General features: G+C 52.8%; 2 protein-coding genes across 2 annotated transcripts in view; both read right to left on the reverse strand.

Annotated features, from left to right (window-relative positions):
* XKR5 (XK related 5) overlaps positions 1-52 on the reverse strand; it is a 23302-nt gene extending 23250 nt beyond the window's left edge. The window contains 1 exon segment of the mRNA XM_077746214.1: positions 3-52. Coding sequence (XP_077602340.1) covers positions 3-52 — 50 coding nt within the window.
* Positions 53-8777: 8725 nt separating this feature from the next.
* Positions 8778-17224, reverse strand: DEFB1 (defensin beta 1). Its single transcript, XM_077746213.1, has 2 exons — positions 17147-17224; positions 8778-8986 (listed from the first exon to the last, which is right to left on the reverse strand). The coding sequence occupies exons 1-2, from the start codon at positions 17205-17207 to the stop codon at positions 8838-8840; spliced, it is 210 nt and encodes a 69-aa protein (XP_077602339.1). The 5' UTR covers positions 17208-17224; the 3' UTR covers positions 8778-8837.
* Positions 17225-18040: the final 816 nt, after the last annotated feature.

The following is an 18040-nucleotide window of genomic DNA, read 5'->3' on the forward strand; positions in this document are numbered from 1 at the left end:
TCTGCTGGGCCGCCTGCAGGAGGGCCCAGAGCCCCAGGGTCCCCGCATGCATCCTCCGCGCCGCCTCCGGGCCGCCTCCTCGCCCCCGCCCCTTCCCCTGCCCGCCGCCCGAGTCGGGGAGGCTTCCGGCCCCAGAAGCGTCAGGGCGAGGGGCTGGGGGTGCAGAGCCCGCGCCGGTTTATCCCCGCTAGCACAGAGGCGGGGCGCACCGAGTTTTCNTCAGTCCCCTCCACAGGGGCAGCAGCGTTTCTCTGCAGTTGCCCAAACCCCGTGGTCGTTGTGACTGCAGGTGGGCTGGTCACGACACGGTTAAACTGGCCGCTGAACGACAGCCCTGGTAACCGCTAGTCCGAGTGCGTTTGTGTGGATGGAATTGGGTTGGAGGCGTTAGTTGGTCTTTTTGAAATTTCACAAGGAATTTCAGACTGGGAGCTTCCTCTGCATCTCACACTCGAATCCATCTGGATCTCTGTCCTCATGGTTTTTCCAGATGAGCTTGGGGACTAACCGCGGTTGCAATGCGCAGGTGGTAATGCAGCGCGCCGGAAAACATGGTCTTTCCATTTGCTGTGCACACTGTAAAGTGAGAGCCATGCCGGTGGTGATGACGAATTTGGGGTCTTTAACTCCCAAGGCAGCCAATTAGCCAAACCATTCCTTCTTTTTATTTGGGGGGGGGGGGCGGNCACCTTTCTTGAGTCAAGGACCGGTTTGCCACTTTCTGTCGGATCTTGCTGTACTGATCACCCCGGTTTAATTAGACGGACTATGGCCCCCTTTCCTACAAAGGCCTCTATTGTAGGAAAAGCCATAGCTGAAGAACTTACCATCTTGAAGGGGAAACAGAGTCAGACCACCCAGTGAATCTACAAAGCCAGGAGACCTACAGAAGTTTTGTGATCGCTTATCGTTTACCAAAGTAACACCACCTCTTCAGACGTCTTTGCCTTCTGACAGTCAGACATCTTCGCTTCTTCCCTCCCCTTGCACTGATCTTAAAATGCTTTGTTTCCTTGAGGATCGTGCCTGCTTATCCTACGAGGCTCCCTGCTCCACCACGCCCGTTTCCATTCACTTGTGGTGCATGTCTGGTGTTCTCATCAGAAGTGCAAATTCTGCCCTCCTAGGGGTCTCCCTGCTTCAGAGACTCAGAGGCAGTACCGGAGATCAAAACCTCCTGTAAACCTCTTGACTGTCTTCCCTCCAAGCCCATACAAGGGAGCAGGTTTAAGGCCTCGGTTTTCATTCCTTCAGCTTCATTTTCCCCAAAACCTCCCTGACAAAAGTCCCTTTTGTCTACTATGGCTTCTCCTTTTATTGACTTCGAGTCCCTAGATCCTCCTTCTGGTGTTCTTGAAAAGGCAGTAGGTCGCAGTATGTACACTTTGGAAACAAGACTGTCCTCTACTAGGAAAGGAATATAAAACTGAAAGCAGATATAGAAATTAGTGTTGGGGCTAGAGACTGTTTATGGTTGGGGAGAGATCATTCTGGGATTCTGTACTTTCTTCAACATTTCAAGTTTAGAAAAAAAAAGTTTTCTTTAATTCCCAGGTATTATTTGAGGCATGTACATGTGTCTTATATTTTGTACGTTACAAAAAGAATTCAATGACTTAGAAGTTGGAAGGAGGGTATTTTTCCTGGGACAGCAGCAGTTTGAATAATAAGAGCCACAGTTAACGTGTGCTGCCTTGATGCTTTCGGGGTGGGGAGTTGAAAGGAAAAGTAGAAAACATCATGGAGACAAGGGTTTATTGTCCCTGGAGGCTCGCCTTAAGTGCGAAAATAGCGGTTTCCACCCCAAATGACAGCGACGGGATGACAGTGGGCATGGGGTCGTGCAGAAGTCTCAGAAGCTGGACGACTGTGCATTGCTAATGTGTAAACACCCCACACACACACACCTAACCCTTTTGTGTTACACTGGAAAAAACGGCCACAGATTCCTTCCACGTTCAGATGCCCACCTTTTTGCCACATGACTTTGCTACTTTTTCCATGAGGAAGTGGAGTGTTTTCTTCCCTCCCTCGAGTTTGGTCGGCCTGTGATTTGCTTTGACCAAACGTGTGTGGGAGAAATTAGGTTGTGGAGGTTCCGAGCCTGGGCCACAGGGGTCCTGCAACTTTTCTCATTCTCTCTGTCCCTCTGTCTCTGTCTTCTTCTCTCTCTTTGCACCCTGATCCTGTCTGCTGAAGAAGCTTGGGCCAGCCTCTGACCAAGACAGATGTGATGTCTATTACTCTAGAACATTTGTCACTGCAGATGTTTTCTCTATCCTTTTAAATCTTGTTTTTAAAAATGTTTATTTATTTATTTTGAGAGAGAGAGAGAGAATATCCCAGGCAGGTTCTGTGCTGTCAGTTCAGACTCTGACACAGGTCTCAGACTCATGACCGTGACATCGTGACCTGAGCCGAAATCAAGAGTCGGATGCTCAACTGAATGAGCGCCCCCCTCCCATCTTTAAAAAAAAAAAGATTTTTTTTAATTTTTTTTTTTTAATTTATTTCTAGGAGAGAGAGACAGCGTGAGCAGGGGAGGGTCAAAGAGAGAGGGAGACACAGAATCTGAAACAGGCTCCAGGCTCTGAGCTGGCAGTCAGCACAGAGCCCGACGTGGGGCTCGAACCCACGAACCGCGAGATCATGACCTAAGCGAAAGTCGGACGCTTAACCGACTAAGCCACCCAGGCGCCCCTAAAAAAAAAGATTTTTTAAAACTTTTAAACTTTGCCAGTTTTACAACCCAGGACTTTCCCAAGGATACAAGGGCCATCTCTTTGAGAGATTACCAGTGAGGAGACAGCACCCCCGGGCCCCTGTCTCTATGGGAGAGTGGGAGCCTGACTTTGGAGAGTGCTTGGAGATGGCCCCACCCCCACCCCCACCAGATATGAGCAGGGCCATCTGAGACTGTCCAGTGCAGAAGCAACCCGTCAGATGCACACAGCCCGCCCTCAAGAGCTCAGCTCAAACCCTGGACCACAGAAAGAGGAGCAGGTACAGGCAGTGCCGTAAGCGACTACTGTGGTGGGTTAAGCGGCATTGGGCACAGTCCTGAAGGTGCTGCCTGGCTGGGGGCGTGACGTGACTTGACCTGCTGGCCACACCACGGGGGAACGAGCTGTTGTCTCTGAGCTCCAACTGATTCTTGGAACCGCACTGTGAGGCCAGGATCGTGTGTGGATGGTTTCCATCCTTCTTCACATCACACAGTTGTGGCTACACACGGTCTCTCTGTGACTGGAGGAACCCACAGCCCATTGTAAGCAGCACACAACGCGTAGAACGGAGCGAGAGCCGGAGAAAAGCCACCTGTGTCCCACATGAGGGACTGAGGAGGCTGGGGTGTGCTTTCTCTTCTGTGATGCTGTCTTCTCCTTATATTTTAGGTCACAAACTGCCGCTCTGAGCAGAGAAAGTTGTGAGAGGTCACGGAGGCCAGGCCCAAGTTCACGGACATGCTTTGCTGTGGGCACTTTGGAAACACACCCCTCGGGGAGCTGCAGGGCACGGTGTGTGCTGGGGGCAATGGCCGCGCCCCTCCGTCTGTCTCACACACGTGCCAGCGTCCCCCAGGGAGACAGCTGCAGTGTGTCACACGGAGCAGTGAGCGAGGTTCGCGGGACTGTGCGAGAAGGAGGGAAGAGCGCGCGGCTCGGCCACTGTCCTCGACGCACCCGTAAGCAGGTGAGTCCGTCTTTGGAGTCTGTTTCAGGGGCCTGAACAAATCGCTGTGGTCTCCTGCTTCGTAAGAGCTGGCAAACCAGGCGGTGGAATTCGTAGGTGCTGTTCCCACTGGACGTGTTAATAACAAACGAAGATTAACTAGCACCAGGGGGAAGAAAAGCCAGAGTTTCGCTTGGCTTCTCGGGCTGTCGTGTTGGCCGAGGATCCCTTTTCAAGGCACGTGCCACCGTCCATCACGGGCGGGAGTTTAACGCTGTCTGCACTCCCACACGTGGGCCTGAGGACCGCCTGCTTCAACGGACGCTCTGGTAGATTAGGTAGTTCCTTAGAATACAGTGAATTGATAGAGAATTTGAGATGCAATGAGGCCAACAGATCAGGAGAGAACTGGCATTGGAAAGATAGTTTGTTGCTCACCGATCCCAAGAGGANGTTCTCCTTTGCCTTGTGACAAAGGGGCTCTGTTGAGTTGGTGGAGACAATTTAAAGTTAAGCCACACACGTAATTAGGGAAAATCATACTCAGCGAATTGGTTTTGGAAGTTTGATCACGGAGACTGGTTATTCAGAGCTTTGGCTTTGAGGCCTTGAGAAAGCCCCGAGCCGATCGATGATGCTGTTGGAGACGTAGCCCACGTTACGCGGTGTGCCACTAGGTGGCGCCCAGGAGCGCAGCGTCCTCATCCGGGCTCCTGGGTCCCTCGCGCGCGCCCTGGGCCCGCAGGTGTCTGCGTCAGCGGTGAGCTGCGGGGGCGGGCGGCGGGGGCGAGCTGCAGGAGTGAGCAGGGGCGGGCTGCAGGGGTGAGCTGCAGGAGTGAGCAGGGGCGGGCTACTGGGGTGAGCTGCAGGGGTGAGCTGCAGGAGTGAGCAGGGGCGGGCTGCAGGGGTGAGCTGCAGGGGTGAGCTGCAGGAGTGAGCAGGGGCGGGCTACTGGGGCGCACGCAGAATTGCACGGNCTGGGCTTCAGGGGTGAGCTGCAGGGGCGAGCTGCAGGAGTGAGCAGGGGCGGGCTGCAGGGGCGCACGCAGAATTGCACGGTGAGTTCATGGGCAGACCCTGAGGCCTGGAGCTTCCTGCCTTAAAATGTGACGTGAGAAAGAATTGCACATGGGCCGGTTTCCTATGGGTGGGAGGTCACACAGGATGGGGGAGTTTCGGGGAGCCGCTAAAGACGAGCAGCCCCCCGAGGCCGTTCTGGAAGAGCCGGGTCGCCCAGCCTCGCTGAGTGGGCCTAGCGTCTGCTGCCCTCTCGCTTGCGCGGCAGCAGGGCTGTTCGCTGGTGCCTGGAGAGGAAAGGAAAGGCTGAGTCCAAATTGCTCCGTACGCAGTCGCTCTTTCCCTTCAGACTCGCCTTTTCCTGCATCGCCGCCGACCGCTGTGTTTTCAGGGAAGGAGGCCCTTGCTGTCTGTGGGATGATCCCAGGTGGGCCTTTGGCGCCATCTCAGCCTCCCGCGGCCCGGTGGCGAGCGCAGACCTCCACCGTGGCCTCCTCACTTCCTGCAGGTGAGGCAGCGCATCCGCCCGCTCCGGGGACAGGGACGTCCAACAGGGGGTGAGACTGAAGTTAGAAACTAGATGAGCTACATCTTAGTAACCGGAGGACATTCTTTAAGAACTGAAAGTTTCCCCGACGGGATGGAATGGGACTGAGGCGCGATTAGAGGCTTTTGGTTTGTGACCTGATATGTTGAGATGTTTCGGTCGAAGCGGTGATAGTTTGCTGGGTGAATTTTCATAAGCATTTCATGGTTTAATCACCATTTTGGGCATGATCTTAAGGGAGGAAGAGTTAGGGTCCAGGAGGGGGTGAGGGGGCCCGAGACCAGGGTCTCCTTCCCATTCCCGCCACGAATGGCTCGCAGGGTCTTTTTCACTTTCAACTCCCACGGTTCCAGCTCTGTGATCTCCTGAGTCTCCGACTGCGGGAAGTGTCTCTCTTCCTGCACAGATGTTCTGATTCAGCCGTGAGTCAGACTCCATGTCACGGGCGGAAGCTCTCGAACCCACACAGGCAGAAAAACCAGCTTGATAGTGACCTAGGTGGCCGGGGTGACAGAGGGCTGCGTGCAGGTGGCCAGCCAGGCTCCTCACCGCTGACTGCTGGACGAGATGACACGTCTCCCTTCTTGAAGCCACACCTCCAAGATTAAGGCAGAGAAGAGGAAAGACGACTTCCATTCCTGTGTTTAACATGGGTCAGGGACCGTGCCCCGTGGTGCTACACACACCATCGCATTGAGTCCTCATATCAACCCTGAAGGCAGATCTTCTCAGCCAAGAAAACTGCTCAGGCCTTTTAGGGGGCGTGGAATGAAATATTCCTTCTCCTTCCCCTTTTCTGTTAAATGTCAAGCCATAGTCCCGAAGGACCCGTGACAGCCCGTGGGGTCGGGTGCACTTGTGACAGAGGAGAAGGCGTAGTGTCCACCACAGTCCTGGGGCACTGTGGTGGGCTTCCCTCAGAGGAATGCCCCTCACTGGCTAGGAAGAACACCAGGATGGTGAACGTGAACGACGTGCTCAACCGCATGAGCAAGTTCACGGGCGCCCAGCCCTCATCTGCCTACAGATCAGCCGCACCTGACCCTCAGTGAGCCGGCTGCAGGGGAGACCTCTTCTCCCCTCCCCCTCCAGGGGAGCCTCTGATCATGGTAGCCTGTTGTGCGAGCCTCATGGAGGGGTCGAGAGGACCTCTCCCCTTCCCGCTGAGCCAGGACCAGAGGGAAGCGGAGCCTGAATTCCAGGAGAAGGAGGTCCCCCGTTTCAGGTCAGAAGCCTTGTCAGTGCCCCAAAGAGGCAGCGCAGAGCGGAGCAGCACACGGAGCACCAGCAGCCACTGAACCTCCACGGAAGGCAGAGCCCAGTGGGGACGGCCACACAGCCAGCCAGGCCATTATGGGGCACCTCCTGCATCCCCTCCAGGCTATGACTGGCGTGCTGTTCTCAACACTAAGCATTCTGTCGTCTTCCCTGAGATGGTCAGTCAAGTGCGGCCACCGGGAGACTGAGGGGGGGCTCAAGGGCACAGGCGGATGGCCCTCACGGGTCCTAGAGACGGGAGGAACAGCACACGGTGCAGGGGCACGCCGGAACGCCAGTGTGGCCGGGGGGCAGACTACAGAAAGACTGGGAGGGGGTAGGCCCTGCCTTTAGTGGTGTTTCGGAGGGTAAGGCAAAGCAGGGAAGGCTTCACAGGTTGTGATTGGCTTGCTTGAACAATTTTGGAAGGCTTTAGGCTGGAGGGGTAGACTCTGGTAACCTGGGGCCTTGCCCTGGGACAACAGAGGCGAGAGGATGTGGCCTCCTTGGGTGCATGGGCCAGACAGGAGGGTGGCTCTGGATGGGATGTTCCTGGCTGGGGCTCTGCTCTCGCTAAGAGTCAGCTAGCTCCGGGAAGGGCTGTCTCTTCCCCGCCAGGAAAGTTTTTGTTTGTTTTGTGTTTCATTTTTTATAACTATCAAAACATAAGAGGCAGAAAATAATTTATATATAACACTACGTTTGAGTCAGTAGGCTTTGAGTATAGCAGAGTGCCTTCCATAATAGGGAGATATTCCTTAAAAGGATGACCGTGCAAAACCAGTCTAGTTCAGTGGACACGGCCCACTCAGGAGTCAGCACGTGGGCTGGCTATACATGAAGTGGACTTGGTAATTCCTTAAGGACAGCTGCAGTAATAAAGCTGGGTCTGGGACTGTGTGTTGAGCTTATTAAAATCAATGCTTCCTTTTCATCGACACAACTACTATCATAGGGGCCAGAAACTGGTCCTTGCAAGCGTTCAAAGTGAAGTGGGCTGTAGAGAACCATACGCACCCCATTAGCTCTAGAACCATCTTCCCTCTGGGATGGCTCAGCCAATACTGTTTGCATTCTAGTCTCAGAAAAGGGGATGCAGCAGTGGTGGGCGTGGTGGTGAGAAGGGTGAGGAGTGTCCATCATTTGTGGGGGAGGCAGAGGGAGAGGCAGAAGCGGCCGTGGCCCCGCTAAGGTGGGGAGCGCCAAGCAGGAGGGCCTCATCACCAGAGCCCGGGCTCTGGGCGGTACTGGCCACTCTGTAAGCTGCAAGCCTGCAAACGTCCTGGGCACAAGTGGGGGGAGGGGGTGCAGGTAAGTGCAAGAGCTCAGAGGACCTTTGATGGTGGGGGAAGGTGCTGAGTGGAGGGGTGCTGAGAGTGGGTGAGAACGTCGTCAGCTGTAGTCTCTTAAAATGTGCAGCCAGGGGGCGCCCGGGTGGCTCAGTCGGTTCAGGGTCTGACTCCTGGTTTCCACTCAGGTCATGATCTCATGATTCATGAGTTCAAGCCCTGCATCGGGCTCTGTGCTGACCGAGTGGACCCTGCTTGGGATTCTCTCTCCCTCTCTCTCTNTTTACAATGTTTGATTTTCATTTGTGCTTCTAACATATCGAGGTGGAGTATGAGATTGTCATTAGAGATAATGAGACCAGAGAACTACATGTGTCATCAAGAGTGATAAAAAATTTATTGGAAGAAAGGGAAAGTGACCCATTCTCCTCTAGCAACAGGTGTCTACAGGCCAAGGGAGTGAGCTGAGAAGTTGTGATTATAAGGGATGCCCTCGGCAGCGATAAGTGGCTAGGCTGTGTGGTTGTGGAGAGGAAGTCTAGGTGCGAGAGTGGGAGTTACAGGAGGGGCTTTGTGCTTTTAAGAGAGGGTCTCCAGTGGTAAAGTGAACCCACCCGCTGCCCCAGGCCCAGGAAGGAGAGAGGGCAGCCGTCTGGGTTCTGCATATCATCCATTTCACTGACCAGGCTGCTAAGACGTTGAGTTTGGGGTTAGCTCCCTCTAGAATCAGGGAAGACTTTCCTCTGTGTCATCTCCTGCTCATGCATCCCGGGTCTCATTGCCCACGTGTTGGTTTGGTGACAAATGCAGTGGAAGTGATGTCAGCAAGCCTGGTCAGGCACCCCCCATCCCTGTACTGGGCTGGCTCTGTGGCCTGGCCGAGTTCCACTCTCCAAACCCTCTTACTTTATCAACCTCTTCCAGCAGGAGACACAAGATTCATTTTGGGATGAAGAAGGGATGCAAAACAAAAAAAAGTCTTCTTTTATTAATACAAGCATTACAAAACCTTCACTTGACTTGTGCATGCTTCATCCATCACTCCCAGGCCAGAGTCAACGCATGCAGCACTTGGCCTTTCCACCATAACAGGTACCATAGACCTTGGTGAAGAGTGGGCATGGAGAAAAGTTACAGGTTCCTCCTTGCCGTACACATATGTAGTGGTCAGACCGCTGGCCGAGACCTGTGAGATAGCCAGCACCTGTAAGAAGGGAGAGAAAACGCGTGAGACTCATGGCTTGTGGCTACAGTGACCTTAGAACTTTAGTTAAAGCAACTCCTTGCAGAGTGCTGCCAAGAGTTCTGTCTTCCAAGAACTTGGCACTCAGGCGTCTCCGGGGCTGCCCAGGAAATGAGACACCTGCAGAGCGCCCTTGGTCTGAGGTCTGTGTCAGCCTATGATGAGCAGCGGGGTTCTGAGGAGGGTTTCCTTCTGCCCAGAGAGCTTTGAGGTATGCAAGGGATTCGAGTTAGTCCCCACGTAAAGTATTGTACCACCCCATACAGTGGCCCAAACGCACGCCTTGTGTTTCAGGAACGCTGAAGCTCACTTCTAACCCCGTGAGCCTCCTAAACATCTCCCCGTTGTCATGCTGCCTAGTTGTACCATCCTCTCTGACCCGAATTCCTGTTCCCCCATCTTTCCTGTCACCATCTCTGCTGAAATCCATGGTCCTTTCATGGCAGGTTGGACGTATGGCTGCGCTATAATGCTTCCCCTGTTTTGCCCAGTTGGAATGAATTCTGCCTTTTTCCTGGTATCCCAGAATCTCGTAACCACAAGGTCTCTAGACTAGTCTTGTATTCTATCCGATAGAGCACAAAGCTGCCCTGTGGTATCGCGGGTAAGTGACTACCAAGCCATTGTGTTGCATGCCTTCGTTGATAGGTGCCATGAACTGAATTGTGGCCCCACCCCCAAAATGTACATGTTGATGTCCTAACCACCCAGTGCCTCAGAATGTGATGTATTTGGAGCTAGGGCCTTTGGAGAGGTAATTAATGTTAGGTGAGGTCATGAAAGTAGTCCCTAATGCAACATGGCGGGTGTCCTTGTAAGAAGCGGACATTTGGATATGGAAAGGGATATACACTCCGAGAGAAAAAGCTCTGTGAGGACGCAAGAGCGGGCCGCCATCTGGGAGCCAAGGAGAGAGGCTTCCGGAGACACCAAACCTGCCGGCACGTTGAACCTGAGCTTCTAGCCTCCAGAGCTGTGAGGGAATTAAGTTCCTCTCTTAAAGGAGCCCACACTGTGCTATTTTATTATGGCCATCACTGGAGCTAACACAACAGGCCGTCACCACCCTGGGAACAGTCCATTCTGATGTCATGTGTCTCTGCTTATCGGAAATTAGTTTTCATCCCGTTTGAAATTCCCCTCTTTTTTAATCCATATCCCTGCCACAGCTGCCTCATCTGACCTGGAACCATGGTTGTCTGGTGACTGGATGCTTGGCAATGTTTGGGGACATTGATGGTTGTCACAGCTTGGGGGATGTGGAGCAGATGTTTAGGTATCTAGCTACTGGGTGGAGGCCAGAGGCGCTGCCAGATACTTGTAATGCACAAAGCAGCCATGGTAACAGGATTTTCTGGCCCAAAATGTCAGTAACACCAAGGGTGAGAAATTGTAGTGTAGACCACTGGGCCTCCATGCTGCATACACATTAAAGTCAGCTGAGGGTCACCTAAAAACATTGACTTAATTGTCCTAGGATGGAGTTTATGTACTGGCAGTAAAAAAAAAAAAAAAACTCCTTAGATGAATCTAATGTTTAGTAAAGAATGAGAATTATCGGGTCATCAGTTTTCAAGTTTTCATCAGAAGTAACAGGAAAGAATTACCTTGTCAATATTGGGAGCAGACTGAAAAGAGAGCATGGGCAACATCTTCTATTGATACAAAACACTAAAATTGTTATGAATTTAAAAAGTTGAATATTTGTGAATATTTAGTTGAAATTGAAAAATCAGAAGAATTTCCTGTTCATATAAAAAATGGAATCCTCACTTGAACAAACTTGAAAATTTAGTTGAGGTAGAAAAAGTCTTTTTGAGATAGAAAAGTTCTTAGAAAGATACAGCTTACTAAAAGAGATGAGAATTAGAAAATCTGAATAGTTTCATAACTATCAAACAAATTGGGTCCATAAATGAGACTCTAGGCCAAAATGGCTTCATTCACAAGTTCTACCAAACAACAAATAAGAAATAATATCTACATGACACACTGCTTTTCAGAATCACAAAAAGAACATTTGCCCATTCCTGATATGATGCCAACATGATCTTAATGCCAGTGTCTAAAGAGCAGTGATGCAGGGACAGGAAAGGAAAACTATGGTTCACCCTCCCTGCTCCGTAGAGAAGCAGAGTTCCTTTGTCAAATCTCAGCAACCAATAAAACCAGGTTCGGTGTATTTCACAGAATCAAGCTTTCATTTAACATTTGAAGATCAGTCAATGCCTATTAGCGATTAAAGGAAAAAAATTGTATAATCACCGCCAACAGATGCAGGGAGCATTGGAAAATTCACCACTGATTGATGATAACAACTTTGAACAGGTAACACTGGCGGGAGCTTTCTGAATCCCACTAAGAATATCTACAGAAGCCTACACCCAGCAGTACGCTAAATGGTCAAACTCTGGAAACTTTTCATCGGAGACTGCCAACACGCAACAGTCACTGTTGTCTACTGCGTTGAATGTTGTTGCACTTGAGGGACCCATCAGGAGGCTAACAGGAGACAAACAAACACAAATGGGAGAAGAGTGCTCAGGGAGCTGGCCTGAGAACTGCAATCCAGCCCACCCCGCGGCAGCCTGCTGGAGCCCACGAGCCAGAGGAATGTGGGAAAGAGAAAACTCGCTTGTAGGTAAGAATGAAGGGCGCGAAGGAGAGAAAGCTGGTTTGTGTCGGCTTCTGTGCTTGAGGCAGAACTGGGGGCTCCTTCAGATGTGTCCACGTTTAATCCAATTACAGCTGGATTGTCCCTAATCCCACCTAAACACGACAGCTACTAGTCAGGGGTACTGATAGTTGTTGGTCACATGAAGGACGGTTGTGATCAGGCAGCAGGAGACTGACTAGGTCATATGTGCCCACGGGTCAGGCACGGAAGCGAGCAAGAGGGAGGAAGGAATGGTCCGGGCAGCGAGCCCCAGAGAGGCTGAAGTCGGAGAGTCATCGGAAAATAAATCTGCATCAAGCAGGAACCACCGCTTTCCACACTACTGACGTGGGTTATAACCTGCTCAGGTCAGAGCCGGTGGTTCAAGGGAGAGCAGGTGGAGAAGAGAAACACAGCAGGGACCTTTAACCTTATGCAGAAGAGCCACGAAAATAGCATTACTTGAAGAGCCTTTCAGGGAACGGGAGACAGGGAGGGAAGAGAAATGAGCCCTGGGGTGTGGCTGTCGGGTGCTGAGAATGGAGCTTGCTCCCTGTGACTCTGCTCGAAGCGTGGGCAGGGAGGTGGCCTTCGTGTTGTACAATTAGCACCACCTGTGAGGTTTTGGAACACTTTTGGCAGGCAAAACGGTTGACTACATTATAAGATTCTTGGGCTAATGTGCCACCAGGTGGAGGCGAGAGCGAGTCACCAATGCTATAGTGTTTGGGAAAAGACAAAGCCCACATTTGCCACCTGTCAGGGTCCACGCCTCCGTCTCCCGCCCGCACCAGGGAAGGTGCTGGAAAAGGTCGGGCTTGCAGAATGTCAGGAGCCAGAGCACCGCCTACGTGACCCATCAGCCTGAGATGCGTGAGGAGCAAACACATGTACGGATACACAGAGCTGAGGAACGCAGTCTGGATTTTCACAACACGGGCGGCAGAACCCACGCCTACAGGGAAGCTACAGGGTAGTCGTGGTGGGAGCACGTGAGGGTGCTCACAGCTGTGTCATCGGCTTAGCGGAGCCCTCTGGGCTTCAGCAGGTGAGCTCGGGACCAGGTGGTTGGGTGGGAGTCAGGTCGGAGGCAGGCCTGCCCACGAGCAGGTGGGGCCCTGAAGTAGAGGCTACGTGTCAGCGTAGGAGCCTGGTGCCGATTGAGCCGTCGGTGGAGGCTAGGAAGGGTCAGACGTCACTTGCAGGCTCTCTGGGGACAAAATCAAATGCACAAGCCCCTCTTGCAAAACTAATAACAGACCCCAAACTGAAGTGGAGAAGGACCAGAGACCAGAGACCATCTTCTGCAGACACGCGGCTCATGAGCTCTGTCCTCACCAGCTCGTGCTGGAAACCAGCAGTGCCTCTTATAGGTAGGAGTTTTAACTCAATTCCTGTCTAGATTATTCTTTTTTTCTTTTTTCTTTTTAACTTCAGAAAGAGAGAGAGAGAGAGAATGAGCAGGGGAGAGAGGCAGAGGTTGAGAGAGAGAGGGAGGGAGAGAGAGAGAGAATGTCTTAAGCAGGCTCCATGCTCAGCACAGATCCAACACGGGGCTGGATCTCAAGACTAGAGAGAGAGAGAGAGAGGGAGGGAGGGAGAGAGAGAGAGAGAATGTCTTAAGCAGGCTCCATGCTCAGCACAGATCCAACACGGGGCTGGATCTCAAGACTACGGGATCATGACCTGAGCTGAAATCAGGTGTTGGACGCTCAACCAACTGAGCCACCCAGGGGCCCTCTGTCTAGATTATTCTCAAAATCAATCCATGTGCCTGGTAACACATGGTCTTTGGGAAGCCTGTGGAAAGAGTATTGGGTTTGGAGCCACAGCTGGAGTCAAATCCTCGTTATTTGCTGGCTGAGTATTTGAAAGTCAACTCTTCTGAGATTCAGTACCCACCCCCCTCCCCCCAAATACCTCAAATGGGGATGACGGTAGTTCCTGCATGACAGAGATGCTGGAACATTAGGTGAGGTGAGATGCATAGAGCTGCTGTGATAGAGCCACGTGTGGCATTCTGTGAGGACGGCTCATTTCTCCTGTGGCGGTCAGCAGGTGCCTTCTGCAAAGCCTGGTTTGGAGGCCACAGTGCGCTTATGTCGGAGGCACGGGAGAGCATGTTTTTCTGGATAGGACCCAGAGGCCATAGCAGGCACATTCCTGGTGGCTGTCGCCAGAGGTCAGACAGGTGGAAGGAATTCAGGCAAGCAGGTTGGGGTGGGGACCACAGAATGAGACGCTCAGGTGTGGGCAAGGCAGGGCAGAGACCAGGGGTCACAGAAGGAGGGAGCTGGGAGCCATCTTGCCTAAACCCTCATCTTTAGAGATGGTGAACACTGAGGCCCAGGCACTCTGGAGACCTCCCCACGTCCTCGAGGGAGAGGAAGGAAGGATACTGAGGAGTGGCGCTCGCCTCTGTCCGTGGATTTGCTGTGTGTTGCTATGGCAACATGCTGACCACCTGGGAGAAAGGCACAGCTAGAAGAGAATGTCCCATCTGCGCCTCTGTGTCCACGTGACTCTTCCCTGACCAGCCTCTCGCGGCGAGTCCACTTTCCGAAGAAGCCATTTCTGATTCCTTCACTGTCTCGGTTTAAATGTCCCTGGGGCTGACCCACACCTGGGTGAGGTTGGCCATGCCGTTTATCCACAAAACGAGGGTAATGATTCTTCCTTCCCCAAAGGGGCCTGGGCGAAGCACTAAGTTAAAAGTGAGAGCTTTTGGGGCGCCTGGGTGGCTTAGTCGGTTAAGCGTCCAACTTCGGCTCCGGTGGTGATCTCGCGGTTTGTGGGTTCGAGCCCCGCGTCGGGCTCTGTGCTGACTGCCAGCTCAGAGCCTGGAGCCTATTTCAGAGTCTGTATCTCCCTCTCTCTCTGACCCTCCCCTGCTCATGCTGTCTCTCTCTCTCTCCTAGAAATAAATAAAAAGATTTAAAAAAAAAAGTGAGAGCTTTTGGGTTTCTCTTTCTCCTCCTCCGTGGGCTTTCCCACCTGATATCCTTTCTGTCTGGTTTGTCCTTGGTTGCACCCTCCCTGCCCTTTTACCTTTCAGCAGTTTACCTCACTCAGGACTGCATGCAGCCCAGACACCCGGCAGCCAGGCAGACGCCGAACGTGGGCGCAGTGGCCTGAGGGGAGGCGATAGGGAGCAGCAGGGTCTGCGGTGGTGTGGACACCAGCGTCCGTCTGGACCGCGGCCCCCACAGCTGTAGCTCCCTGGTGCTGTGTGGGAACATGGCCTCGTCTTTTGCATGCTTTTTAAAGTTTATTTATTTATTTTCAAAGAGAGAGAGAGAGAGCCGGGGAGAGACAGAGAGAGGGAGAGAGAGAATCCCAGGCAGGCTCTGCACTGCCAGCTCAGAACCCGACTCGGGGCTTGAACTCACCAACCGTGAGATCCCGGCCTGAGTCGAAGTTGGATGCTTAACTGACGGGACCACCCAGGCACCCCTCATTTTTTTGTTTTTAAGAGAAGATAAAATCTGAATTTTATGTGACCCACCCTGAGTTTTTAATGTCCAGAAGGCCGTAAAAAAATGTGGGTTTTTTTGTAATTACCGTGCACACCAAAGTGACGTCCATCTTTCCTTCCCTCTCTGCTTCTTCAGGAAAGCCTCCTGGCCCCCACTGTGACGTGTTACCACCCTGAACTTAGTGGCATTCCACAACACAGTGGTAATTAGATAATCAATTGTAGAATTGGGTTTCTTGTCACGCTCTGCTTCTAGAATGTAAGGTCACGAGATCGAGGGCTATGTTCTCCGATCAGTGCCTGCACACAGTAGCTGTTCACTAAATATTCACTGAATCAGTGAGCACAGAGCCCCAGACTCTCCTGATTTCTACACCCCTTGGCTGGGTTCTCGTCCTGAGGATACAGGGACCTGAACTGCCTTGATGTTTTGACAGCATTCTGTGTTCACAGAAATAAGACATAATTTTTGTAGAAGATAAAAGGAAGCAACAGGTTTTTGTTTTTGTTTTTGTTTTTTTCTGACAGGGATAAAAACTGCTAAAAGAGAATGTCAAGTCATGGTTTCCTGCAGTGACTACACAACTGTCACTCACCTCAGGGCATGTGGGCCTCAGTTTCCCCATGTGTGACTAAATGAACCTACCGGCTTTCCCAGAAAAGGGAGTGAACTGATCCCACATGAGGGCTCGGGGCGAGTCACTGTGTGAGGCTGGGACCCAAGCAGCTCATTCCAGGAGCTACACTGAGCTCCCTTCTCACAGTAAACTTATCCACTCCCCGTAGGGAGAATCCATTTCCTGGCAGTCTGTGCAGACAGGATTTATGGGCTGTCAGAGCACAGTGCAGGGAAGAGTCCCCTGGGAGGCTCTGGGTGAATCCCGTGTTGCTCAGTGTTCAGCCCTGTTCACCAGTAGTGCTCTACTTGCTAAGTCTGCTTGTTCCTCCACATCCTTGGAAACACTTATATCCCGTGCTTTCAATGCCGGGCGCATGGTCGTATTTAGAGGTGATAGACTGAAGGTAAGTCTTGGGATTAACAGAGTGGCTTCCCAACTTTTCTGAGTTTGAACTGAGCCGCAGTAAGGGATTTTGCACGGCCACTGAGGACAAACGCACACATTTGCACACCAGCTAGAATAAGAGGGCGAGGAAACAGCACGGATGCTCACTGCATGGCCCACGCTAGTGTTTTCTGTCCTTTTGAAAAAACATGGTGGCAACTCACTAGATTGATTTCCCCACCCCTCGTATAGACTCCAGCTGGAAACACTCTAACTGTGTTGGAATCCTCCTGTACCCAGTTTTCAGATGGGGGACCAAGTCCTGTTTGGAGAAGCATGTCTATGTGATGCAGTGATGACCTGCAGAGAATTCCGGAGCTTTGGTGCTCTAAGGGCCACCTGCAGTGGCCCACTCATTTTTCAAATGGGGAAACTGAGGCCCAGCACGCATGGTTTGCTCCAGGCCACTCAGTGAATGAGCGGCAGGGCCAGGATAAGATGTGTCCCCGGATAGGTCCCACCACCTCTCTGACTGACTTCAGGTGCACTTCTGTTTTGACCCAGAGGAACTGGCATCTCCTGTCCCAGTGGGGGCAGCTGGCACTGCTCCCAGAGGGCCGCTGGGAGGCCCCGCGCACTGACCGGCATGGCCCGGGGTTGGCAGCCTGCCCCTCCCTCCGCTGGTCTCAGTGTGAGGAGCCTGTTGCAGGCGCAGTAAGCAGTCCCCTCCACATGTCCACGGCAAACACAGGGCCGGGAGATGCTGGGCTCCCCACCAGTCAGTGGCCGAGAGCTGAGTCTGTCCCTCCAGGGGATGGCCCCCAGCCCCAGGCTCAGCAGGCCCGCCCATGCCTTCTGCCCAAGCCGGCCGCTCTACCTTGCCGGTGCTTCTCTGCCACACCACCCCCCAGGGACACATTGGGCAGCTGTCCCCAGGACTCAGCCCCTGAGGTCCCAGCCTGGGGCCTGGGTGTCCCAAAGCTCACCTGGGCCCAGGTGGGAGAAGAGGAGGCACAGCGTCAGCAGCAGGAAGTAGAGCGTCCTCATGGCGGCGGGCAGGCTGGGCCGGGATGCCTGGCGAAGGAGGATCCGGAGGCTCAGCTCACTGAGGCTTCCAGAGGCGGGAGTGTCTGTATTTATAGGGCACAGGATTGCACAATCGCATAGGCGATCTGAAGGGTGGAGTCGCAATGCACACAGTGAAATTCTAATAAATAACCCCTCGTGGCATTTGCCCCGGGTAGTCTGCCAGTCGTGTGGACACACTTTGTTCCATCTAGCTGGGACTGGATTCAGCCTTCAGCCTGGAGTCCTGGGGTTGGCTCCTCTGGCCAGTGCTGTTGGGTTTTGGAGGCTGTGCTGTGCTGGAGGGGTTCCTGGGGAAAGCAGCTCGGGCTAGCAGACTTAGCTAGCCACCCTGCACGGGGGTGGCTCCGTGAGCCTGAACAAGGGGCCTCGGGGAGCACTAAGCCGCCAGCGGGCGGGAGTCTCTGTAGCTGAGCTGTGTTCCCTGTGGGAGGGCCCCAGGCGTCACCCTCTTCCCTGATCAAGGCTGAGCGGGTTGCTTCTGATTCCTTTGCATTTACCCTACAGGGATGGGCTTTCCAGCAGGCCAAGCTGCTTTCTCCGTTCTCTGCTTCTGCTGTGAACGTTCTCCTTAATTAGCCAACTAGCCAACGTCAGGCTCCTTTCCTTCTCCCTTCCCTTCCCTCCCCTCCCCTTCCTCCGTCACCCTTCCCTCCTCTTCTTTTCCCTTCCCTTCCTTTCTTGTGTCTCTCAAATCATTTTAAGTCTGTGGGCGTCTTCTATCACTGAAACAATTTTTTTTAATCAAGACTATCTTTTTAGAGCAGCTGGAGGTAACCAGCCATATTTAGGAG

This window comes from Crocuta crocuta, unplaced genomic scaffold (assembly GCF_008692635.1).
Source record: "Crocuta crocuta isolate KB4526 unplaced genomic scaffold, BGI_CrCroc_1.0 scaffold1318, whole genome shotgun sequence".
NCBI classification, from domain to species: Eukaryota; Metazoa; Chordata; class Mammalia; order Carnivora; family Hyaenidae; genus Crocuta; species Crocuta crocuta.

Excerpts from the sequence above, each read along its gene's own strand:
- DEFB1 (XM_077746213.1), bottom strand. The coding sequence starts at position 17,207 with ATGAGGACGCTCTACTTCCTGCTGCTGACGCTGTGCCTCCTCTTCTCC. Across the intron at positions 8,987-17,146 it reads CTTCTCCCACCTGGGCCCAG|GTGCTGGCTATCTCACAGGT; the intron begins GTGAGCTTTGGG and ends CCCTTCTTACAG.